The 27,100-nt window shown below is 41.9% G+C and overlaps 1 protein-coding gene across 1 annotated transcript in view; it reads right to left on the reverse strand.

Moving 5' to 3' along the window:
• The window catches only part of ksr2 (kinase suppressor of ras 2), a 137,320-nt gene that overhangs the window by 41,382 nt on the left and 68,838 nt on the right, over positions 1-27,100 (reverse strand). Inside the window, exons 7-12 of the mRNA XM_030060858.1 lie at positions 8,851-8,920; positions 7,368-7,451; positions 6,507-6,574; positions 5,402-5,508; positions 1,904-2,072; positions 1,394-1,435 (exon numbers count right to left, since the gene is read on the reverse strand). Of these exons, the coding sequence (XP_029916718.1) occupies positions 1,394-1,435; positions 1,904-2,072; positions 5,402-5,508; positions 6,507-6,574; positions 7,368-7,451; positions 8,851-8,920 (540 nt within the window). The remainder of the gene's footprint in view (positions 1-1,393; positions 1,436-1,903; positions 2,073-5,401; positions 5,509-6,506; positions 6,575-7,367; positions 7,452-8,850; positions 8,921-27,100) is intronic.

Genomic DNA, 27,100 nt, shown 5'->3' on the forward strand with positions numbered 1-27,100 from the left:
AGGAAAAAACTGCAAATGAGCAAACAAACAAAAAAATTAGGCAGACAACCTTGGGTTTGGTACTTTCCCTAAGTGTGAAAGTAGCACTAAGAAATGAATTTTATTGCCTCTCATATTGCAGGCGTATTTGTCATTCATTTATTTATTTTCCAAGCCGCTTATTCTAATTAGGGTCCTGGGGTGCTGGAGCTGATCCCAGTCTTCATCGGGCAGAATGCGTGGACAGGTCGCCGGTCGATCGCAGGGCAGACACACAGACAGACACATTCACAATTAAATTCACAACCCAGGACCTTCTTTCTGTGAGCAGACAGCACTAACCACTCTGCCACCGTGTCACCCCTTGTATGTTCACATGAAACCAGGAGAAGTGGGAAAACAGGATGAAATCTCCTTGTTAGACCTTGGTAACTTTCACGTTTAACTCGCTGGAACGCCCAAATCCAAGATGGCAATCATAAGGCTAGATGCTGTGGCATTTGTCATTCTTATCATAAAATATTTTACAACCAACTAGAGATTATTATCTTAAAAAAAAAAAAAAAAAAAAAAAAAAAAAACTGTCACCCCAAGAAGGTCCTGGGTCCTTGTGGCAGATTGAAGAGTCTAAAACACTCCTTGGTGTGTGTATGGTGTGTGTATTATCCCTGTGATGGACTGGCAACCTGTCCAAAGAATTTGCCTGCTTTATCTGCCCAGTGCATGCTGGGACTGTCTCCAGTGACCTCAGATTGGAATAAATAGTTAAAGACGATGAATACACCAAAAAAAAAAAATATTCCACAAGTGCTGCTTGTAATTGTCTGTAATAGCGTACAGTGTATTTTTTTTAAATAATGCGAACTTGGCATTAGTTTCAGTAATAGCACAATGGTTTCATATTGATGTGACTGACAGTAACTATTGGCCTATGACTACGGCTCACAGATTCAGGCTGATGTAATGTGGCTGAAATACACTTTAACAAGACACCACAGTGTTTGTATAGCTGAAATAACCGGAACCTGACTTTACAGTGACAGCACCGCTCCATCCCGTGTATTCATGCTGTTCCAAATGTTTCCAAACTCGCCTCCCCAGATCTCAATTACACCTCATTCTTTTTCTCACACCACTCCATGCTGCCTCCGCTGTAATAACTCGCCTAGTGAGCGGGGACTGTGTGCTGCCAGTAGTGTTTTTATAAGACACCATGCAAGGGTCTGGGCAAAGAGGTAAATCATTACGGGGCCCCAAATGAGACAAGCCAAGAGTGTTTGGGGGGTGTGGGGGGGCTGAGAGCATAAAAGCAGACCAAGGTGAGGACATCAAAAGGGCTCTCCTCCACTCCCTCATCTTGGGGTGGTCGTGCTGCATTATGGGTAGGGGTAATGACCAATTATGAGACACTTACCTGGAAAGATGAACTGCTGCTTGTATTTGAAGTAACTGGAGGCTGGGGGAAAGAGGCAGAGGCAGAGCTTGAGTGGGTTTTGGAGTGGTACGGTCTTGCAAATGTTACGTGACTGGTTGTTAGCTCAATGTTTGGACTTGAGTGAGGTCATGTTAAGATTAATAAGACACAATTCCGCCTCACAAAGTTCACGGCTTCACGGAGAACTTCTCAAAATCATATCTCTTGTTTACAGGTAGCAAAGCAGATGTTTTTTTGAATTAAAAATTCAATGGTATTTAATAATGAACTACAGGGCATGAAAATGGATTGTTATTCAGGGTTACAGAACTGTATTTTGGTCAGTGCTTGTGTTTGTGCTTTGTCCTGAATATTGTATCACTTGTGGTGTTTCAGAGATATAGGTATTTCTCAGTGTGGAGTTAATTAATATGACTATTCACTCTTCCTCTGCAACACCTGCATGAAAAAAGTTTTTAGTTCATGTTCTGCAGTTTTCCAGTGTCGCACCTGTCAAGTTGAACTGCTTCTGTTGCCGTGCTGACTGCGGGGAGGGGTGTAGTGGCGACGGTGGCGTGGCACTGCTGGGCAGGGGTGGGGCCGGGGAGGAGGGGGTCGAGGAGGTGGTGGAGGAAGGATTACTGCTGGAGTCCGGTTGGTACGGGACCTGGATGTGGTCCTGTGGAGCGGCAGAAAAGAGAAAGATCAAGGGAGGTTATCCTTAAAGGTGCACTGAGAAAGACTTAATTCACAAACTCTTCTCTTGACAGAAAACAGTATCCCATCTTTCCTAACTGAGACATTGCAGATTCTCCCTATTTGCCCAAGTGAAATCCTTGTGTTGGGTATGTATGGACACTGGCAGGACATTTTCTTCCCTCTTTCCAGAGAGGGCAGGACTCAACACTGATGCTTTGCAACCCTGCATTGAAAAAGAACTGTGATTATTGTGGAAAAAGGGAGGGAGCTGAAAAGACCCACCCACCATCCTCTCAGTGGTCTCTGGAGTTGTCCTACCAAATTTAAGCAAGATATTGCAACTTGTTTGTGGTCCAAAGTCTCTTCAATAGTGTGATTGGAAATTGCTTCCAAGAGCTCCATATTTTGCAGACCACTCCATTTTTTATCTTCACTGTTTCCCCGAGGAAACATATTCTGCTGGGCTTGGCGGAAATAGAAACCCCCAAAATTTTCTCCATTCAGTAAATAGAAATCCAAGGAAACAGGGTAGCTTCATCATGGCTACATCTTTTTCCCTCTTGTCTCTTTGGTATCCTATTCTGGCTGCCTGGGTGAACATGAGCGTGCGGTTTGCTGACAAAATGAAACACAAGATCTGGGTTGTGAATGCACACTACAGTATGTGATTTCAGAACCTATAAACAATCCTGAAATTAATGTGTGCTTTGTGGATGCTTTGAAATGTAAGAATATAAACCAATGTCGTTAGTGCTTTTCTCCTCATCTCCAACGTTTGTGGCCAAAAGCCACTGTAGACGAAGGTTGTCTAAAGTACTTTCTGTCAGTGGTTCTGTCTGGAAAAGAAGTTAAAGTTGGAATTGGGATTAGGGATTGGCTTTCTGTCAGCCATTGTCTCCCTTGTACTGGCCAAAATCTGCGCCGCACTCAACCTCCTCCCATTACTTCGCCTATACTGTTAAAAGAAGCCTCCTCACATACCTGAGAGTTCACAAAAGAGGAATCCATGAAGCGAGTGAACGCAACAAGGCTGCAATTTCAGTCAGAAAGAGAGCATGGTAAAGCAGTACCCCAACATTTTCGGCAAAATGCCCTTTTTCCACATTTTATTTCGACCGAAACGAGATGTTCGATGCCATTTTGACCCCTTGTCCAGTAATTTTAGGCCAAAATTGGGGTCAACCTAGGACAAATTGCAAGAGAAGCAAACTCAGCTGATTTTGTATCCTCAGTTTGTCCTGAGTGAGGGGAAAAAAAGTCCCAAGGAATCCCATTGGTGGAAAGTTTTGAAAATCACCTATATATGACCATATAATACCAAAAAACGCCCTTTTTAAATACACAGGGGAAAGGGGTTCAAAATTTTACTTTCAGATATCACTATAAAAATTCACAAGTTGATTACACACACAAAGACAAGAAAAAAAGTAAATTTCTTTGAATTATTCTGTTTACACATGCATATCACACATTATCTGATTTGATATGCGCTAATAAGGAATATAAAGAATAAATGCCAGAACAGATATTTAAACAGTGAATTAAAGGTTACTATATATATATAGTAACCTTTTAATTCACTGTTATAAAGTAACCTTTTAATTCAAGGATACTATATATATAGTAACCTTTAATTCACTGTTTAAATACTAAGGATACAAAATCAGTTGAGTTTGCTTCTCTTGCAATTTGTCCTAGGTTTTTTTCATAAAATGACTGGACTTCTCTGTACGTGCACTGGTTCTGTTCCAGTTAGCTTAGCATAAAGACTTAAAGTCTATAGGAGTCATTAGCCTAGCTCCATCAATGAAAAATAACCTTACAGCAACCGTGAAGCTCTCTTATTTACAAAATGTTTCATATATTTGAAATACACATCTTGGATTTTTTTTTTTTTTTACAGCACAACAGTTGTCTTAGGATAAGTTATACTGTAAATAAAACTCTGGTGACCAGCTATGTAGCTCAAAAACTTCTGATTGTGGATGACTTTGTAAGAAAGGATGGAGATGATTTCCTCTGGACAGACGAAGACCCAGAACCTTATGTTTGAGCCTGGCCTCGTCTGGTCTCCATACTGCCATGATGCATAGCTTTGGAGGGGGAAGAGTTTACAAAGTTGTTGCTGCTCTTGATACCATCTTGTGGTCAGATAAAATCACACAAAAAAAATTACAAAAGTAGCCACCACTGTGAACTAGTGAAGGCTATCAGGACCACAGGCAGCGACGGCTCACAGGCCGAGCGAGGCTGCCACATGATGGATTGTCAGTAATAAATTCACTGCTGCTGCCGACATTGAATCTACTGGCCTAAAGTTTATAATTTCCTCCAACCAGCCTCATCAATGGACAGTTACCGCTTTTAATAAGACATTCTGCTGCTGCTCACAGATCCAGACCCATAATTGGAGTTCAGACCCACTAGGCTGTACTTCAGTGTCGACAGTGTTCATGCCACAGCTGATACAGTACCACCCCAACATGCATCCGTTACACCTGGATGCTGTTGGCATGGTCATTTCAGCAGATATCGAAGCAAAAATAAAATTAAAATAACCTGATGAGTCAGAGCGAAAGATGGGGAAAACGGCACTTGGAGCAAAATGAAGAGACGTGTGTTTATTTTCTTATGTTCTCTTTGGCTGACATTATGTGCATGTAAGCTTCTTCCCCTGCAAGTCACAAATATCTGCCGACATGCATTCACACGTTCATGCATGCGCAACACAGAGCACACATGCAATGACACACATACACACAGTCTCAGCTTTTCCATACGTGCACTTTCAGATATGCCGTATGGAAGCTGAAATATCACAGCAAAATTCAAGGAGATCGACGTTTACAACATCGAAATCCCTGAGAATATTTCCACTTTGATCTCAGTAGCCATGTCTCACCACTCTAACACAGCAAAGCTGAGCAGTTCGACAGGTCCTAGTTGCAGGGTATTCACACATTCATGCACACACACACACGAAAGCACTGGCACTTGGACATGCTCATCCGAAAATCTGCAGCTTCACCTTGCATTTACACCAAGATGGGGATCTTACAAACACAAAACTGCCTCTGTAAATGAACCCTGTTCCCTCCTCTAAAATGCCAGTTTGATGTGCTGGTTGCAAAATATTCAGCGTATGCAAAGATCAAAATTGCTGTGGATATTTCTGTGTGGTCTCTTGATCTCATGGGAAAGCAGCTGAGGATGACTCACTATCATTTTCCAGCCCCCAAACGCAAGAAGGGTGAGCACTTAGCGAGGTCAGATGGGAGTTGAGGTACATGGCTTATTTTTTACTCTTACCTTGTTGATTTTGTTGGTTTTGGGGAGCGTCTGACTGATGTGCAGGTCTGTGTACCTGAGCGGGTTGTTGATGTCACATGGCACTGATTCGGTCCGTACCAGACGAGCTGCGAGCGAGGGAAAAAAAAAAAGGAGAGAAGAACAATAGAGCACCATGGGAGACAGGACTCAAAGCAGATGCCTGCTTAATAGCTTCAGGCAAATTAGAGGAAGCCCTTTATCAGGCCTGGCTTCTAATGTGAGAAATGAACAAACTGTTCTGTCTTGAACACCATCCATTTGTTATCGCATAGAGACACTTTCCAAGAAAAAAAAAAAAAAAAGAAAAGAAAAAAGTTTCCTTTAGTGAACTACAGTATGTCATGAAGAAACTGTCATTTTCTTTTACTAAAGCAGAGTTAAAGAAGCCTAATTAGAGTTTTTTTTTTTTTTTTACCTTGAGTTCCTTGGTGATCTTATTTGGAAGCAAAAGGGAGGGGGGAAAGGCAGAGAGAGGACAAAAGAAAGAATCTCAATTCTGATAGCAGATAATGGGAATTTTTCTCTCTATGTTAGCACGAACAATGCATGACAAAGTCACATTCGTCAAACTTGAGTAGCTTAATTAATCAGCAGATAACCTTTACATCTTCCTAAACCAGAGGCTCTTACACCTTTTCAGATCAGGACACAAATGAGAAATGTAGGCTCTTTAGTCGCTCTTAGGACACAGACTCGTTGCAGCAGGTGTCAAAAGTCACGGGGACCAAGCAGAAGTGGGCTGGAGAACCGATTTTGTGCCCAACATACTGTTAAATAATCCAGTAGCAAGTTCAAACATATACTCTTCTTCATTTTTTTATTCTCTATTTGATGAGGTGGGAAAAACTGATTCAGGTCTATAGCCTCCTGACCTGTCCTGGCTTGACCAGCGACTAACCTAACATTTTAAAAAAGTCATTAAGTTTCATATTCAACCTTAGTTTTTCAAAACAGGTCAAACATTTTCTGCCAGCGGGGTGAGAGAATTATAATTCACACCGTTTATGAGAAAGAGTTTATAAACTGAGTCAACTTTCCCCGGGTAAATAAAGGTAACAAAAAATACCTTTGAGGGATTCTCGACCGCCTCGCTGAATGATCAATAAATGGCAAGGTGGGGCTTCTTTGGTGCATTTGTTGTGGCACTTCAGCCTGAACAAAAACATAAACAAAAAGGGTTATTTTGTATGCCGTTTCAGTTTTTCTGTTTGATTTAGTTCATTTGCACAGCAATAAAACAAAAAAAGAAATGGTTTATATTTACATTTCTAATATATGTTGGCGTGACTATGATAAAACACATGGATTTATAAAAAATATCACACAAAGAAAAAATAAAAAAAAGGGAAACAAAACAACAAGAGGCATGCGAGTTACCCAATTTCTTGCCAAAATCATCACAATATATTAAACATAAATAGCCATACTGATGAGTTTGTGAATTCAGCTAATTAGTGCACTAATTAGCTATACATCTATTTCGACACACAGATGGTACAGTATACATATGAACTTATGTACACATGTATTTTAAAGCATTAAGGAGTTGTAGATCAGTTTTTATACATTTATGCAGCAAAGTACAAAATTTCTACCATATTTTTTTCTTGAGTTACTGTGTTTACACAGCTGTGTTGACACATTAATAGACACACAACTGAAATGGAAAAGAATCAATAAAAGCTGTGAAATAATGACTTTATATTGCAAACTGCACACCCGGTAACATTAAAACTGAGCAATTTGCTCCGCTAACCTATTTGTAATCTTACTGGCTCATAAAATAATAGCAATGCCAGAAAATATGTATTAACACTACCAAGAAGAACTGACCCCAATCGAAAGCCTCACACTGATTATTAGCTATTAACTGTTACTATCCATAATCATTAACTATAAACAATAGTGACTCATGATTCAGTGGAATAAAAGGCTGAATACCCACTTGCAGTTTTTACATTTGAGTCCAAACAACATTCCCTTTCCACACACTATGCATGTCTGGGACATCCAATACTTGGTGGAAAACCTGTGGGCAAAATATTTAAAAAAGAGAGAAAGAAAGAAAGAGAAAGAAAGATAGTGATAGATAAGGACATGAAACAAAACATAGGTTTTTGCTTGTCACGTCATCCATATTAAGTGTTCAAGCCTGTCAGCTGTGGATTACGGTGAAGAGAACATTGCTTCTGACCTTTTTGCCTATGGCGATATTGCCTCATTCTGACAACTGGCTTTTGTTAAAGAAGGCCTCATATTCACTGAGTAACCTTTGCACAAGAATAATAAATGGCCCAAGAAGCTACCTGAGCAAAAGTGTCTCTAAATTACCTCCAGTCTCCCTCACCTGCTGATTTTATTTGGGCCCCTATTTTCATCTTTCAATTACACTGTGTGAATGTACATTTTGCACATTCATTCTGTGCCTCTAAAGTGCAGGACAGAGGCCAGTGGGTTTACATCAACACTCTAACACAACAATCAGGTTGACTGATGGGAGCTTGGAGGCCCGCGGCGCTCTTAAGACTCCAAACACCGTCACTTTTCAAATGCAGGCAAATCCACAAGGTGCTTCGCAATGTGAACCAATTCCCCATTTTGGGCTTCTAATAGAGTGACTGGGCAGTTTGAATGCGTATGTCTAATGGCTATATTTACGGATGCGACACCTGGATGCCAGCAGTTGTGCTGGCTGACTAATGGCAGGTGACTAATGTAGTTTGACAGAGCCCAAATCTCTTTATTAGGTCCCTCCTTCGTGTCGTTTGAAAGGAGCTGCAGCATAATTCAATCCAACCCCTGGCGGATTTTTAGTAGCCTCCACTGTCAGATATGAAAGGCGATGTGATGCTAAGAGCGGATTCTGCGCAGAGAAATTGTTCTCAGCACTGGGAAGGCCCTGAGGCCATATAGTCAGGGTAGCGCATTGTAGACTAACGATGCAAATGCATTTATACTAACAGTCCAAAAATGCGATCAAGAGCACACATTGGCACGAACAGGAATATGCAAATTGGCACGTCAAGGACATTGTCGGATGGAATAATGGCATTTCTCTCAAGAGCAGCCTTAATCTTCAAATAACGGCTCTATAAATGACATTTGCGCTTGGCTTGGCTCCGTATGATGAGGCATTAGAGCGTGTGTGTGCAACCCTTCCCTTTCCACCTCGCTGACTTTCAGCAGGCTAACACCCACGTTCCGGAGGTTGCTGAGATCCCACAACTAATACGCCATTGTTTTACTTTTTAGATCATTGGCATTTGGAGTCAAACGGGGAGAGAGAGAGGGGGAGAGAGCGAGCACCGAGATGAGTTATGCAAGAGGGCCTGTTTAATTGGCCTGGCATTCTGTCACAGATGTACAAGCATGTGTACAGGGGGCATACTCAAACACACCGTCACCCACACACAGCCCTCTCAGCCTACCTGTGTTTTATCGAGTTTCCCAGATCTCTTCGGGGAATCTGTGGGGACCAGCGAGGCACTGAGAGAGTGTCTGAGGAGAGAGAGAAAGAGAAGAAAGAGGAGAGGAAGGATGGATAAGTAGATGAAAGGGTGTAGGGACGGACTGTCATTTTTAAAAATCGTAACACTGCGTTAGAGTAATGCCGAAGAAGTCTTTCATTAAACATTTATTTAACACATATGGCATTTCAGACAATTAACTGATTCACAGCAATACGTCTGACATTTTGGTGTCAGACTTAATCAGCTGCTGGCTCGCACGCATATAGTTAGTTATGCCTCTTGGTCAGCTCATCCCTGGAAATGAGAAGCTGCTCCCTTTTGGCTTATTTCAAGATAAATAGATAGATAGATAGAGAGAAAGATAGACAGATTCACAAGCACAAAATTGTATACATGTAAATATATTCAGCAACATTTTTTTATATTTGAATCAGGTTCAGAGAGCATGATTCTTCACTTAAGTTAGAATTTAAGTTTGTGGAAATGGATTTGAAATAGTACTGAGACGCTTCAGCCCTGTTACAGAAAGCTACAAGATGTTTCCATGTTTAGACACAGATAGCCGGTATGGTAAGGCCAGCCTATGCTACTAGTATTCCATTGTGAGGGACTCTCACTTCAAAGGGTTTTCATAACAAAAACCTTTCGCTTGGTCCATTAGTGCATACAGTGATTGAGTAGTCCAATACATTACAGACTACCTCTTAATACAAGGTTGGGGACGGCCAGCCTACACAACCCCGCCTGTGAAGGAGGGTGGATATGCTGGATATGCATTGTGATGATGAGACACTGTAACGATGCGGTGTCGGGCATTTTAACTCAATAACAAAGAGGGCCACATTGAAAAATCCTAATGAATTCACAGGTCGGACCCATATGTAAGCCTGGGAAAAGTGCATTATGCAGGAATCATAAGCGTGTTTAGCCTTATTGCTCTTTTTATTTTCGTTCCTGCATTCATCAAACATATTACCGGACTACTTTGGCTACATTCTGTCATAAAAACCCTAAACCAATTATGCACCTGTTGTCATTTTCGCAGTATTTTCCTTTTGAAACTAACCCTGCTTTTAAGTAGTGAGGTGTATGTCTAATATCAGCGGGATAAGTTTTACTAAGACAGGATATCTATGTGTGCACACACACTGTCAGACTTTCTCACACTTTGCATCTTCCCAGATGCCACTTTGGTCTTCTCCTGACAAATGAATGTTTTATCATTTTTTTGCAAAGAGTCTTTGAAAAATATGAGAAAAAAATGCTCAGCCAACAAATGCGCCACTTTCAACAGACAAAATGCTGTCAAATATTTTTAATGGAGGAGAAAAAGAAAGTCTTAAGAGTCAACATGAGCAAAAGTTCACACATATTAAAAAGTGAACTACGTGTACTACTCTTCAAAAGGCCTTGAGGACCTTCAAATGCATATTTATTCATAAGCATCCTGTTTCTTTCAAGCAGAAAATAAATTAGCGTGACACATGACATACAGTGCATGTGTGCTGGGGGAGTATATCTGTATGTGTGGGTGGAGGATATGAAAAATGAAAGAGGAACTTGAAAAGACAAAGCTAGTGGGGGAAAAAAAGCCAGGAAAGGAGGCAGAGAGGATGCGACTCCTTCTTTCTTCAATGCATTAAACTCCTTTACATTGAACGTGGAGCTGCGGACTGAGGTATGGCCTCAGTTTATCTCCATATGAAAGGACAGACGAGGAGCCTTTCAGTGAGGCCTTGAACACGAACAGATTTGAGGACTCGAAAATGGTGTCAGCTGGAAATCACATGCAATATTTCCCAAAAGAACAAGCCACTGGACGATTCAATGGCATCACTGTAAGTTTTCACATTCGCACGCATCACAGCTCTTCACGTCGGAGTGAAGGCGAGAAGCGCCGAAATTTTGTTTTTGAGATGCCTCTGGAAGGCTCTCCTCACAGTACATTCACATCAGATTGGAGTTTCAAGTTCCAGAGACATTTCACAGAGGCAGAGCTGCTCAGGAGGCACAAAGAACGGCAGGTTTTTGTTTTGTTTTTTAAACTGGTGAATGCCAAAGAAGGAACTCTCGCCAAAATCGACATATTAATATTCATTAAAAACATTCAAACATTCATTCGTAATCATGGCATTTATGATGTTGGAGGGGCATCAGGCTAATTCACTTGCTTACCAAATAATAGTAAGAGCACAAGGCTTGAAACTAGGGGTTCAAAGTGGGTTCATGTGGTGTAGATAGATAGATAGATAGATAGATAGGTATACTTTATTGATCCCAAACTGGGAAATTCACACGTTACAGCAGCATCAAAGTATATACAATAGAGACTAAATACACGAAATATATACACCAAAGACAATAAGGGCTAAGTATATACAATAAACTAACCTAAGAATATGAGATGTTTAAGTGCTGAAATGTAAGATATACCGATGAAATAATAAATATGAAAAATGAAATATACAGATAGTAGGTGTCAGATTTCTCAGGTGCATTATACGTTTCCTACAGAACACAAAACAGCTGTCTATGTAATTGCGTTTATGTGCTGATGGTCATAAAATTGGTCAAAGATTAGTGTTCTTAATCAAGCCAGCCATACCACAGCACATAAGCAATCTGTGGCTATTTCAGGGGATATTCATGTAAATACCCAGGGGAAATTGAATGCTCCTGCACTATATGTTGTGCCTGAGGCCGGGTCAGCACCCTCTGCAGTCTGCACAGACGCTCTCCAGGGTGCTGAAGCGCGCAGGTCAATCAGGTCAAGAAGGCGCATGCGAGGAATGTGTTTTCTCACCTAATTTCCCACATGATGATTGCGCCTCGATGATGAGGTGTTGTGTGTTTAACCATCTGCTTCCACATCCAGGCTGCTCAGTCTTGAGAGCCCTTCAGCTAAGACAACCCTATCCTGCCACTCAACTCTAGTTCCTACATTAGATTTATTGTATTATTCAGTGTCATACGTCTTAGATATCTGTCGTTCAGGTTGGAATAGTTTTAAGCGGTAATTATGGGTCCAAGCACCTGCCAGAGACGTCATCGGACCATTCAAAAGAGTGGCGGTAAATTGGAAAAGGTCTGAGTTCTGCCTGCTTTTGAGGGGATATCTGGAGAGCACTATGGCTGCTCTTGGCGATTGAATCTACACTGAAGAACCAATGACAAAAGACTCAAAGGCCATTTTCTAGCCGTTGAGATTTTCTCCCAGACTTCTTTTCCAGGTGTGTTTCAGGGATAAAGACGAGATTAGCAAACCTTTTCCTTCTTTCCTCCTAGATTTTTCTCCATAACCTTTTTATGTTACTTGCCATTTACTGCTGAACGCTGAACGCTAAAGTTGCATCTAGTTGTTCTCACTCCTGCTGGAGGGACGAGGCTCTTAGATAGATAGATAGATAGATAGATAGATAGATAGATAGATAGATAGATAGATAGATAGATAGATAGATAGATAGATATACTTTATTGATCCCAACCAGGGAAATTCTGGTGTTCCAGCAGCAACAGTAGAAACATACAATAAAGTTAACTAAAAAAAGAATAAAGGCTAAAAATATACAATAGAGACTATAAAGACTAAAGACTCAAAAAATACAATAAGGGCTAACCTAAGGAAAGGAGATACGAGATGTGAAAATATACATATGGAATGAGTATGACAATATACAGATGGCGCTGAAGTATATGCATGATTGTATAGATAAGGAGAGTTAGTATGAAACCAGGAGACTAAGAACCAAGTGGCAGAACCCGAACGCCCGGGACTGGGACAAGGAACTAACCGCCTTGATTCAGCCTCTTAAGGAATCCACTTCCCCTCCAGTCTGAAAAACAGTGTGAGTGTATATTAACTTAGGCTGTAATATACAGATAATAAATAATAAATAAACAGTTAAGGTGCTGAGTGATGGATAATAAATACACAGTTAAGGTGCTGGGTGATGTACAATAAGTACAGAAACAGTTAAGGTGCTGGGTGATGGATAGTAAATACACAGTTAAGGTGCTGGGTGATGTACAATAAGTACAAAAACAGTTAAGGTGCTGGTAATGCAGTGTTAAGAACAGATCTGTTCTTGGTAAAGTGCTCAATGGCTCTCCTTGTAGCCTTATTCTATGTGACTGGGTCAGGTTCATAGATTAATTCACTTATTGATTGTTCCACACTCCCAAAGCAGCATTACCTTAGCAGTCAAAGTAAATAATTTTCAAAAACTTGCCCATCTACTTTAAGGCCGTACCCGAAACCGGCCCACCAGACCCCATCTAATTTGAGGCCAGAGTGAAATCAGAGCCCACATTTAATTCTTCATAAGAGCACAACTGCAAGCACGCATGCTAGCCCGACCCTGTTACGTGCAAATATGCAGACACAGAGACACAAACACACAAAGAGACACATTAGTGCAGAAGGAATTTATATATTAAGCCTTACTATTGCAGCATATGAGCGCATTAATGTGAAAAACAAACTAACAAATCAATAAATAAGGCCCATGCCTGACCAGAACATGGCATTTTTCCGGTTGGGGTCGGGTTGCAGACTTGCACTGGCCTGCCAGGTAATACACTCTAACAGCCTGTGTTATCAATGTGTGAAGTTTTCCTGTTGGCTACCGCAATCTGTTACAGTGAGATAAGCTATGAAGATATGGTGATATGGTGATATGAATAAAAGTTACAAGTGAAAACAAAAGTTAAAAGCTTGCTTCTGTTAAATTAAGTCCACGTGTTTCTATAGTGGAAGACATATCTGTAATCTGCAGACTTTGGACAAGTTAAAAAGGTTAACTAGATACCATCCGGAAGGTGGAAATGAGCTGCACAAACAACTTGAGAGACTGTTCAGACTGACTGGAAAGGCTCAACCTGACTGGCTCTCTGGACAGGGTTAGTAGTAGTGCAGTAAAATAACATTGGCCATCAACTATGTCAAAGTGATCTTTACAGAATATAGCCAATGTTATTACTTTATTTCTCTCATGAATTATTAAGGACGCAAAGCATTTGTCACTGAACCAAAAATGTCCCCGGGTTTGCTCACAAAAATCAGCTCACCTTACAATAAGATTACAGTGAATTTAAAGAACATTACTCTCTTCTTTAGGTACTGCACACTGATGAGTTGAATCTGGGTAAAAGCCATTATGCATTTGTGATTTCTCCTATCAAATCTCTGTGCATATCAAAAGAAGAGATGTAGCTAAAGAGAGGCCTACAAGTTAGAGAGATGATTTTTACACTGGGAAAGAACTTGAAATATAAATTGTGAATTGTGAGACAGCGGCTAAAACTCAATATATGTATTTCTACCTGCTGAGCAGCTCTGACTCCAAGAAATGCTTGTGTAACTACATGCCCGATCAAACAAATATCCTCAGACTGGGTGTTAAATGATAAAAAGTTTGTTACTGAAAATTACAAAGTATATTGGAGTTGGCTGGCTGTTTTGATGAGAAACAGCTCATGCAGCTGTTTACGTGTCTACAACGTGTAATCATCTAATCGGGGTCAGCTCTGCTTATGTAATGTTTTTTTTTGTACCACTAATTGGTATTGATTTGAACACAACCGAGGCTGATGTTTGGACTCTTAACCTGACAAAAGTCGAGCACGAGTGGGTCATTTCATCTGGACTAGGGCTCAATCAGTCCCTATTAATTGATTACCCGGCTGCGAGTAATCAACAGCCGACGACATTGCTAATCACATGGCCCCAAAGCTGCAGCATTTCCTGGTTCCTGAACCCCCCCCCCCTTCCCGTCCCTTCCCTTCCTCCTCCGCCTCCTCTCTCCTCCTATCTCCCCAGAGGCCGGGCGTCTGCTCTCCGCACTCCGATGCATCGCTCAGTTACACTCAATCAACCTGATAACTCAATACGGAGGGGGAACTGACATCATCTGCTTCTTGTCGGCCTTGTTGGCGACTGGCAGATGATTGGGGCTGTCAGCGAGGTGGTCCGGGCTGTTTATCATCTATGTGTGTCGCTGGCGCTCTAGTCAATCCTCCACGGAAAAGCCTGACCTTTGAATAAGGAAGTTTTGGTCGACGTGTCGATGGGAACTCGGGAAAAAGACACAAACTCGCACACACTCATACACAGGCATGTGAATCAGCACGTACACACAGACAAGGGCGAGCAAAGTCACAGAAATATTAGTCAAATCCAAGGACAACTCACTGTGTGCTGCATCGATGTGCTCACCAGTGGGCACGCGCACGCACATTTGTGTGTGTTTGTGTTTGTGTTTGCGTGCGTGTGTGAGTGACAGATGAGCTTGCAAGTGCTGAGAAACCCCAAGGCGCCAGACAGCAGTGTCCTCCTCCATCTTCTCTGATTGGCCTCTGCCTAATTAAGAAGGAGCCAAGGCTTTCCTTCCCTTCCTCCAGTGGCCTGTCACATGACACACAACAGGACATGGGGGCTGCGTGTGTGTGCGTGTGTGTGTGTGTGTGTGTGTGTGTGTGTGTGTGTGTGTGTGTTCGTATGTAGTTTTGTGTGGGTTAAAGAGAGGTTTGTCATGGAGGACACGGATGTGTGTGTGTGTGTGTGTGTGTGTGTGTGTGTGTGTGTGCAGGCAGGTGCATCTGCACTTGTTTGTGTGCCTATGTGTCTTTTTATGTGTGGGTTAAAAGACAAATGTTTGCCTTTGTGTGTGTATGTGTGTGTGTGTGTGTGTGTGTGTGTGTGTGTGTGTGTGTGTGTGTGTGTAGGGCAGCAGGGGGGTGCAAAGACAAAGAAACTATCTGAGTCGGGAAGCCTATCTAATGCCAGATACAGCTAATTTGATGTTAGACTGAGTTGCCTCTCCAAATGACTGGGCGCTAAAATTCACTGTCCCCCATGGAGCAGAACTGTTATTGTGATTAAATGAGAAAAGAGAGCAGAACGTGACAATTAAAATAATGCCACACTCAAGACACAGCAATTACTCTCATTGTCAACACCATCACCGAGTTATCACCCACAGTCAAAATCGTCGTCATTATCACGATCATTAATTTCCATGGAGAGAAGCGTGATACTTTGGCGCTTTGGATAAAAGCCTCGACCAAATGTCTTCATTGTCATCATCACTGCCCCCTATCATCATAAGTGACAGACAGTAAATAGTCGCAAATACAGACCAAAACCTGGAATCCAACACAGGACAACCCACATCGGCCACGCGTCAATATAAGAAATTGTGTCGATAATAGAAACTGAATTTGTTCCAGTGAATTTGTGTCTGGCATCACTGTGTGTTACATATATACAGTAAGTAGACTGTGCAGAGCAGTGGAGCAAGTGTGCAGAACTGTAAAAAGTGCGTGGGTGTTTGCTGCGCAGTGTGCCGCATTATATAGCTCACGAGTGTCTGACAAGGACACACAGTGTATGTCACATCCCGCTGCGTGGCACATTCTGAATTATTTCACAGGGAATAAAATAAAATTTAAAAAAATGACGAAAAGTACTGTCTGCTGAAAAACAGTGTGTAACAAGTGAATTCTAAAATACACCAACCTGTTTTAATGAGACCTGAAAGCATGCAACTGAGCAAGTATTTGTTCAGAGTGACAGGCAAGAACGAAGAGAGGAGGGGGGGCAATGCAAGGTATTTCTTTTTTTTTTCTTTTTTTTTCTATGTGAAACCAATTCCTCCCATGAAAAAGAGACAAAGCCGTGTTCTGGGCACAGTTGCTATGGCAACTGCTACACGCCGATCAACCTTTTTTTGCAGAATATTGTGCTGTCATCTTTGACGAGTGAGCGCATACACGCATTTGCAAGTAACACACAAACACATTGCACAAATCCCTGCGACAGTAGTAATCATTGCATTGGGAAAACAGCAATTATCTTGGATGAAACAAGTATCTACACATTGCTTGGTAGTTTAGTTGTGGGAGTCTCAGGACTAGCTGCGCAAGTGTGCCAGCGCGGTGGAGGGAGCAGGGACGGCAGACGACGCCTGGAGGCCCAACGGCTCGGTAAGGACTCCCTCACCCAAATGGCTGAAAGTGCGCGGACAGATGAACCGACCGACACAGAGAGCAGGTTTTGGTTTTGAGCCCAATCTGATGCCACTGAGGCTTTCCAGGTGGTGTCATACACACTCTGACGGCCATATTGGAGGTCTTCAGCTGCTGGGTAACAGCAGTGTTGGGAGTTAGATTACTTCTGCCAGGAACATTTTGGTTGAATCTGTAATCATGTTACAGTTCCCTCTCTAACAAAAAAAAAAAAAAAAAAAAAAAAAAAAAAACACCTGTTACTTCAGTTATTCGGGCATGGGACTTTAGTGGAGCTCTAGCAAATTTAAAATGATGATGATTTAAACTGGTGAGGAAAGAGCAGTGACCGAGGTGGGCGGATTGTCGTGGAGATCATCCAAGATCTTCCGGAAACCAGGGAAATTCGCTGTCTCCTCCCGATCGTGTTGTTGGAGGATCGAACATATGAGCTGAGGAGAGAGGTTTGTCCCCATCAGTCTTCCTGCTTCCAGTCCACTGACGGTAATGATCAGTTTCATTTTAAACCGCCTGTAATTCGCAGAGCAAAACACTGAAACTACGCACCAGTTTGGATCTTGTAACATCTGGTAATTTTATAAATTGAACTCACCTCCAAGCGTGACTGACACTAGGGCAATGAAGAGAAGCCCCACACACACACACACACAAAAATAGGTGGGGAACAATGAGAAGTTTATGGATTACTATAGAGGTTGAATGATCAGCTGTGATGACAATCTGTCACACACTAAAAGAATGTGCTGTAGGTTAAGTGTGCGTTAATAAAGCAGACTACAGCAGACATTTAAAAGTAATGCAAAAGTTACTTTCTCTTGTAACTGATTAGATTTATATGCAGTTTAGTAAAGATAGGCCTTCTTGTTGTCTTGCCTCAAGCGACCATACAGTGCTGAAATGACCAACTAGCCAAGTAATGACAATTTGATACAAACTGCAGTTGAAAAACGTACTTTGTTTTAGTTCTGTATTTGGCTCATTTAGGCTCAAAGGAGCGTTTGTAGTCTATAATTCATACAGACTAACATGAGCATATTGAGATTTGAGCATAAGTGGATTCAGAACAGATGACTCCGGTCTCTTTTACTTGAACTGATCTGTGCTGTTTACCCTAATTGACCATATCTGGTTTTCATACCAGGTAGGAGCACACGAAGAAACCTCCAGTGCCAGTCAGGACTGTGGTTTGCCCTTGGTTTGTCCCCAGCTGTGCACACAGGCGTTACTGGTAGTGATTAGATCTCAACATCTGTGTCCACAAAACCATGAAACCATATGGAGCAACAGCTGAACAACGAACCACATCCTCATCCAACTTTGTGTTTCGAGGTTGTTTCCTGTAGTTGGTGCAGTTAGACTCTCACTCCTAATGAACAGCACCGGAGTTTGACTGGAAGCTGTACAGGTGTCTTAGTGTGGTGACTTGGTGCACCTCCAAACTAAAATGTCATCATTCTCACCTGTCCAGCACAAACTCAACAGACTTTGATTGAATTGCTCCAAACACATGTGGTGTGAATGCACTCTCAGACCACAGTGACTACAGGGGGAAAAACAAGGCAGTGTTTCCTGTGTCACAGCAACCAAAACCACTCTATCAGACAACTTTTTTTTTTTTTTTTTTGTCCAGGTGTCTCTTTGTCTATTACAGTTGTTTTAACAGATTCCTCCCCACTGGTCCCAGCAGTGGGTCCATCATTATAAACACAAGCTGGACAGCCAAGCCGCACCAAATCCACAGGGTTTCCACAGATACTAGGGGTGTGCAGAGGCACCACTATTTGTATTTGTATTCGTTTTGTGGCAAAATAATTCAGGTTTGGTTTTTGGGGGAAAAAAGTGGGCATGGGTTAAACCAGAAGTTGTTTGTTTGTTTATTTATTTATTTATTTATTTATTTATTTATTTAAACATTGGATTTTAACCACAAATAAATATAAAATGACTGAAATTCCTGTTTATTAAAACTATTAATAATTTATAATATTGCACATTGCCTATTCTTGTGGTCTATCTCCATCCACTGTGCAAGATGAGGTGTAAGCATCTGGTTTAGTAGAAGAGGCTGAATTGCATAAATTATTTAAAGCAAAACTTTAAGAAAAATATTCGGAAGGGTAATTTACTCGGCGGAAAGCCATCACTCGTTACTTGCCGAATATGGATTCAGATTCAGGTGCATCCCTAATAGATACCACAAATGGCATGCTAAACACAATTAGACACACAGAAGTGTGCTACATATAATGCAGTATAATGCACATGGCATACCTGTTTTTTTTTTTGTTTTTTTCATTAGACATAAAAATGGCAGCTTTGGTTTGAATATGCCACTACATAGAGGATAAGCGTAACGCAGCGTCAGTGAAACGTTGTTGTGAGTAAATGTGTATGAGTGATATTGTCAAGTTTAGAAAAAAGTCTTTTTATAACTTTGAAGCTGCTCCAGGGGAAACGGATGGGGGGGGATCAGGGTGTAAGGAGTTAAATTTAGTCATCATTTGTGCACAGCCAATTCTCCAATGGACCTCCATTATGGTTCCAGAGGTGGTTGCTAGGAGATTTGTGACGCAATTACAAAGCCTCTACAATATGTGAGGATAGAACGAGTGGATGACTTCATTAGAGCACACGGAGAAATAAAAATGTTTTTGTGTGAGGAACATTTAAGCATATCCACAAGCACATCCCTCTCTCTCTCTCTCTCTCTCTCTCTCTCTGCCTTTCACACACATGCACACACATACGCACACACATACGCACACATACACACTCCTAAAATGCAAACACACCAACAGATCAGCTCCGCATTCTCACCTGGCAGCCACACTTCTGGGTCCAATTGGCAGGTGTGTGTGTGTGTGTGTGTGTGTTGGTTATGTCCTGGGGCTAGAAGTGAACCTCCAAGTGGACACATGGCATCATCACAAACTGGGACGTTTGTCCACAAGAAAATTGACCGAGTGTGCTAAAATAGCCTGAGGCATCCAAACGGCACCATCCCCGAAAAATGTCTCCCGGTGGCCACGACGTCACTTCTTACTGCAGGGGGAAAAAAAAGAAAAAAAAAAAAGATTCTCCAAAACACATGACGTACTATGATATGACAGAGAAATAGAGAAGAGATACAACCTAATCCTCCATACTTAATGTGATTATAAGGGTAACATTTAGGTTTTAACAAAGACAATATCAGTTTAAAAATTTAGCAAAAGTTGTGTAAAGTTTGCCGATATTGCTTTCTTCTTAAAAATGTTATATAAATTGTATATAAGCTTGTTATATATAAACTTGTTTGTGTGAAAAATATGTGAATACATATTTATTGTATAACTGATCAATACCACACTTAAGAGAAGTTCTTCACTGGACTTGATTCTAATGCAACATTTTGATAAGCTTTCCATTATTTATTACAGTTCACTCGTTATTATGGCCTCTGCTGAGGATAGGAAACCTCTGACAAGGGGATATACGATCATCCCTGTCTGTCCGTCCTTCCGACCATCAGCAAGATGACTCAAAAAGCCCTGGATGGAAGCAAACAAAACTTTGTGGGAATGTGATTAAATTATCAGCCCTTAGGGGGGTATGGAAACAAGTGGTGCTTACCACAAACAGGGCTCTAGTTTTCAAACGCATCCATGTAATATTGTGTAACCTGGTGGGGAGGCTGGTCATGGGCCATCAAAGAAGTGATTACCCTTTCCAGCCAATCAGCATCAAGGTGGCATAGCAGTGGGTAGGGCTTAGCACAAACAGGGCTGTGATTTGCAAACGCATCCACATAACATAACAAGACCTGGCAGGGGGACTGGGCATGGATCAAACCAAAATTATTATTATTACCTTGTTTCAATGGATAGTTTTAATATGAATGCTTTTTCAGGCGCCTTTCCAACCTGCCAAAAATAAAACTCTAGCAGGATCTCTAAATCCATAGCCATGTCTCAAAGAGAATTAATAAATAAAAACACTAAAAAGCAAAAAGCATCTCTATTTGGAAAGCTAAGCAAGCTCATTAAAAGGCAGTGACGTTTCAGCCTAGACTGGGTGCTGACTCATCCTGAGCAGACACCAGTTGGTCACCTCAGCTAGTCCTGTGGATCCCCGCATGTTTGATTCAGATGACTTGAGAGGTGAGTGATAATGCTGCTGGCGGGAGGCCCTGACGTATGAGACGGCGGCAAAACCACTATCCTACGCATAGAGCTGGGACGTCTGTTTAACCTGACTGACCTCGAACACACACACACACAGGCTCACACACACACACACACACACACACACACACGTACACCTGTTCTGTCCTCAAAATAGGACCTGGAGTGTCCAGAGGCTTGAAGAGGTCCCCAGAGAAATGAAAAATAACTCTGCGTCAAATGTTCTCTGTAATTGCTCGCTATTAAGTGATCAGGTGTTTCACTCTTTCAATTTTTCTTTCCATTATTTATAATTATTATAATTTTCATCACATAAAAATCTGGGTACTTTGATTCAATTTGTATTTTTTAATATTAGGAGATGAAATAATACTATCTAGAAATCTGGATGATCACAGACACTGATCTAAATTTTAAGAGCGATATCAATCATCGGCCAAGATCAGCCCTCTACCATCCGAAAAAAAATGTCAAAACTATGGGGTTTTCTTTCAAAATGAGACTCTGAGAAATGAATCCATGCATTTCTAATAAGCAGACTAGACCACATTAATGGTCAACTCACCAGTCTCCTAAAATCAGCTCTGCGGCGACTACAGTTAATTCAAAATGCAGCTGCACGCCTTCTCGCCAGAACTAAAACGTCTGAACTCATTACGCCTGTCCTGAGATCTCTGCATTGGCTAGCCCTCCATTTTAAAATTCTGCTAGTTGTATACAAAGCTCTAAATGGCCTTACACCTCAGTATATTAAATACATGCTAATTAGATACAAAGCACAACTCTCAGGCCCACAGGCAGCGGTCTTTTAACCATTCCTCATGCCAACTCTAAAACACGGGAAGCTGCACGCCTTTTGTATTTATGCCTCAAGTAGATGGATGTCTGAGGACCTGAGAGCGGCTCCCACACTCAATACTTTTAATAGCAGGTTGAAAACCTCACTGTGAGGTTTCTCAGTGTGTGTCTATATGTGTGTGTATGCATATTAATTTTCGGCGTCTGCACTTTTATGATTGTGCTGCCATTGTATTGTCACTTTATGTAAAGCACATTGTGTTGCCCTGTGCCGTGAAATCTGTCCTACTGGTAACAGGACAGAGAGATACATAATTTAACATCCTACATATAGCAGTAGGGGAAGAGGCAAAGTAATCCAGAGAATCCAGTGTGTGATTTTTATAACTTAAAAAAGACAACTGGTAATACCTGGTGGATTAGTGGATTAGTTTAAAACTTTTCAAAGTTCAAGTTCAAATGTATTTGGCCCTTAATCCCAATCATGTCTCCAAATGGCTTAACCCTCCTATTCTGTTCATTTTGGGCTAACACTCATGAGGTTCCCGGTCACATGTGACCGGTAACATTATATTTGATTATAAATCCACTATGATACATATTATCACCTAATGTTGTGTTAGATCTTTTTATCAACTTCTGCTCTTGTGAAAATGACAAGTTTTGAACTTCTATTTGCTATGTATGTGCTGTAGGCCTAATTTACCTGAGATCATACCATTCGTTTTTTAGGGAAAAAAACATTATATAGATATTATTTTGACTATAACAAATACTCAGATGAAACATATTGTAGTATTTATCACAGAGTACTTCATTTCAATGTTTTCCAAGGACACTGTTTTGAAAACATTTCAATTTTCTAAATAGTGGCAAAAAATAGCATCTTTTGTGTTCCCGTCAGCATTGACCACTATGATTTAGCTAGTCATCCTCATGACATTTTCACATGGAAGCTGACCGTTCCTCTCAGGTGGGGATGAGGTCCAGGAAAAATTACCATTTTTGGACCGAAAGGTGACCTCAACTTCAGCTGGGTCTTCTTCCTGACACCTGACACCTGACAGGTGTCACGTGTCAGGTGACAGGTGTTGGCAGTTCCCGTGGTAGGTTCCCGTGAGGGTTGCCATGGAAGCCAAAAAGGGGCAAAGTTGTGTGTGTCTGTGTGTGTCTGTGTCCATGTGTGTGTGTGTGTGTGTGTGTTTGTGTGTGTGTGTGTGTGTGTGTGTGTTTGTGTGTGTGTGTGTGTGCCTGCTCAAAGACACCTACATGTTGGGGTGTGGGAAAGAAGTCTGAGAGATACTTTCCCGTGGGGGTTGCCATGGAAGCCAGAAAGGGGTATAAGGTGTGTGTGTGTGTGTGTGTGTGTGTGTGCCTGCTCAAAGACACCTACATGTTGGGGTGTGAGAAAGAAGTCTGAGAGATACTTTCCCGTGAGGGTTGCCATGGAAGCCAGAAAGGGGTATAAGGGGTGTGTGTGTGTGTGTGTGTGTGTGTGTGTGTGTGTGTGCCTGCTCAAAGACACCTACATGTTGGGGTGTGGGAAAGACATCTGAGAGATACTTTCCCGTGGGGGTTGCCATGGAAGCCAGAAAGGGCTATAAGGTGTGTGTGTGTCTGTGTGTGTGTGTGTGTGTGTGTGTGTGTGTGCGCCTGCTCAAAGACACCTACATGTTGGGGTGTGGGAAAGAAGTCAGAGAGATATTTTCCTGTGGGGGTTGCCATGGAAGCCAGAAAGGGGTATAAGGTGTGTGTGTGTGTGTGTGTGTGTGTGTTCACACACATCTGTGTCTGCTCAAAGACACCTGCATGTTGGGGTGTGGGAAAGGAGTGTGGGAATGTGTTTAACTCTATTTTATACACTAATTGTAGTCTTACCCATTCATTTCTAATGACCGGTCATTTGTGACCGGGAACACGATGGGTGTATACAAGTTAAATAAAACATTCAAAAATTAATAAAAATTCTCCAAATTTATTTTATGTGTTCAGATGGCATGTGTGAACAAAGTCATGGAACCTCATGACAAACAGATGAAATTAACTGCATTTTTTGGAGAGAAAACTTGTACACTGGTCAGATTTGACCGCGAACACGACAGGAGGGTTAAAAAAAGTGAGACTATAGATCTATCTAATCAACATACAGCACCGCCAGCCTTCAATCCTCAGTGCACGCAAGAGAAAACTCCAGAGAAAGAAAACAAACGGAGGAAACCTTGGGCAGGCCGATTCAAAGCAGGATTCCCTGCTGGGATGGCTGAGGGTGCAGGCGTCCACACAGGAAACAGATCAGGCAAGAAAACATGACGCAGTGAAGAGAGGAGGCCACGACTGGAGCAAATGTTCACAAAAACAAGGGTTATGGGACCTTGGCCAGTATTAATGCCTGTTTATGCCTTATCCAACCATTTGAGCTGCCACAGCGTGCAGAATATGCTCTTATGCTCTAACATACTGTACACAAATCATGCACACATATGGTAATAAACTGAAGAAAGGCAGACTTGACAGGTTACTTTCCTTTATTGGTCAAAGCAATCAAGTGACCCTGAAGTCTGTTTTGACATTAACAACACAGTGAGACCATTAGCCAAGACTTACGAAGTCTGATTTTTTTTTTTTTTTTTTTTAATCTTTTCCCCACGTATTATTTTCTCTATGAATCGCACAGACACAGCTCTGGACAAACTCACTTGAACGTTATTTGACATTTGATTAACAACTAACAGTGTGACAGCGACTGCAATTACAGTGAAAGACAGGCAATATTACATTTACAAGAGCACTTGACTTTTTAGAGACTGCCGTTGGGTTAAACGTGACAAGGGTCTTATCAGCCTCAATAACCTCAGTGACATTAGCATTGTTTCTCAGGCTCCTGTGAGTGATGTGACTCAAGTACCGATGCAAATGTCTGCACGTGCTGATAGGGCTGACAGTTTATTTATTTATGTTTTTTTATTTTTCTGGAGCATGCACTCCTTTAGTTGAGTTGGCCAGGGGTGGCACAGTGTATCGCAGCTCAAACACTGCAGGAAACAAGGAAACACACAAGGGTTTATGAACATAAGGAGAAGTGCGCTTACTGGCTGCTCCTATTCAACTATTCATTAACACAAATATCTAATCAGACAATCATATGGAAGCGCCTCAATGCATTTAGGCATGCAGGCATGGTCAAGACGATCTGCTGAAGTTCAAACCAAGCACCCGAATGGTGATTTAAGTAACTGAATGTGGCATGGTTGTTGGTGCCAGACGGGCTGCTCTGAGTATTTCAGAAACTGCTGATCTACTGAGATTTTCATGCACAACCATCTGTAGGGTTTACAACCATCTCTAGTGTCCGAAAAAGAGAAAATATTCAGCAAGTGGCTGTTGCTGACAGAAAGGCAACAGTAACTCAAATAGCCGCTTGTTCAAACCGAGGTCTGCAGATAAGCATCTCTGAACACACAGCACGTCAAACCTTGGAGCAGATGGGCCCCAGCAGCAGGAGACCACACCGGGTGCCCCTCCTGTCAGCTGAGAACTGGAAACTGAGGCTACAATTCACACGGGCTCAAAAAAACTGGACAGTAGAAGACTGGAAAAACGTTGCCTGGCCTGATGAGTCTTGATATCTGCTGCGACATTTGGATGCTCGGGTGAGAATTTGGCGTTAACATGAAAGCATGGATCCATCCTGCCTTGTATCAGCGGTTCAGGCTGTTGCTGCTGGTGGTGTGATGGTGTCTGAGAGATTTTCTTAGTACCAACTGAGCACTGTTTAAATGCTGCAGCCTACCTGCTTGTCATGTGCATCCACATATGACCAGAGTGTACCCATCATCTGATGGCTATTTCCAGCTCAGCTTCCATCTCAAACTGGTTTCTTGAACTGGTTCAGTGTGCTCAAATGGCCTCCACAGTCACCAGATCTCAATCCAACAGAGCCGTGTTGGGATGTGGTGGAACAGGAGATCAGCATCATGGATGTGCAGCCGACAAATCTGCAGCAACTATGGACCAAAACCTCTGAGGAATGTTTCCAGCACCTTCTTGAATCTATGCCACAAAGAATTAAGGCAGTTCTGAAGGCAACCCAGCACTACCAAGGTGTGCCTAATAAAGTGGCTGGTGAGTGTATATGTAACTTCTCAGGAAAATATGCACTCAAAAACACAAGTTACACACCACACTACCAAAACCAACATCCCAATCTGTGCTGAACTGTCCCACAACGTGACATGCTGTCCCACATCAGAAATGGCCTATAAAACGGTTTTATTTATTCCCATGCATTCTGCACAGACAGTCGGTGCAGCAGCAGCCTTTCCTGCCAGCAGGTAGTAGTAGTCTCCTCCTGTGCTGTCAGGGCAGGGGAGAATCTGTTGCTATGGTTACAGAGAAGCGCCATCTTCCATCATAGGCCTTGTCCAGACTGCCAGGCCAAATCTGTTTTTGTGTCATATCCAGATTGTATCCAGATTCATTTTAGAAAGTCTGGACAGCAAAAAAAAAAAAAAAAAAAAAAAAAAGTAATAATAAAATAAAAAATAATAAAAACCATATAGAATATGTTTTTTTGCAAGCCACATCTGGAGGTGGTTTGAAATGCGATTCCAATCTGATCTGTACAGAAAAGCCTCAGTCCGGACACCCTGGACACTCAAATAGGATTTCAAAGCATCTGTTACGTCACCCGCAACGCGACACACAATGACGTCAGATCAAAGTGATGGAAGTGCATGATAGCAGCTGCTGTTACCATGGATACATTAATTAATCTCAGCCTCCTCGGATGCTGAATTTGTGTAATGCGATGGAGATGCTGTGCACCGCGACTTGGCAGAGCGATTGTTTGGAGGGCGAGACGATGGATCTCCATCTCTCATGCCTCAGTGTTGACAAACCACATCTCCAACGTGAAGAGCCTGATACATACGTCGTTACCATAGCAACCCCTGCAGACAGGTTAGCGATATCTGGACCACACAAATCTGATCTGATCACCTGGAAACAACAGTGCAGAGAGTCTGTCTTAAATATCTGATTTGAGAAACAAATCTGATTTGCCGACAGTCTGAACAAGGCCTTTTATGCAGAGATCCTGGCTAATTAGTAAAATAGCAACAAGTGAGAGAGAGAGAGAGAGAGAGAGATGGATCAGAGATGGAACAGCCAGGCCAAGGACCACACTTGCATCTATAAAAAATAAAGAATGTGATAAAATGTGT

The sequence above is a fragment of the Myripristis murdjan genome, chromosome 9 (assembly GCF_902150065.1).
Source record: "Myripristis murdjan chromosome 9, fMyrMur1.1, whole genome shotgun sequence".
NCBI lineage: Eukaryota > Metazoa > Chordata > Actinopteri > Holocentriformes > Holocentridae > Myripristis > Myripristis murdjan.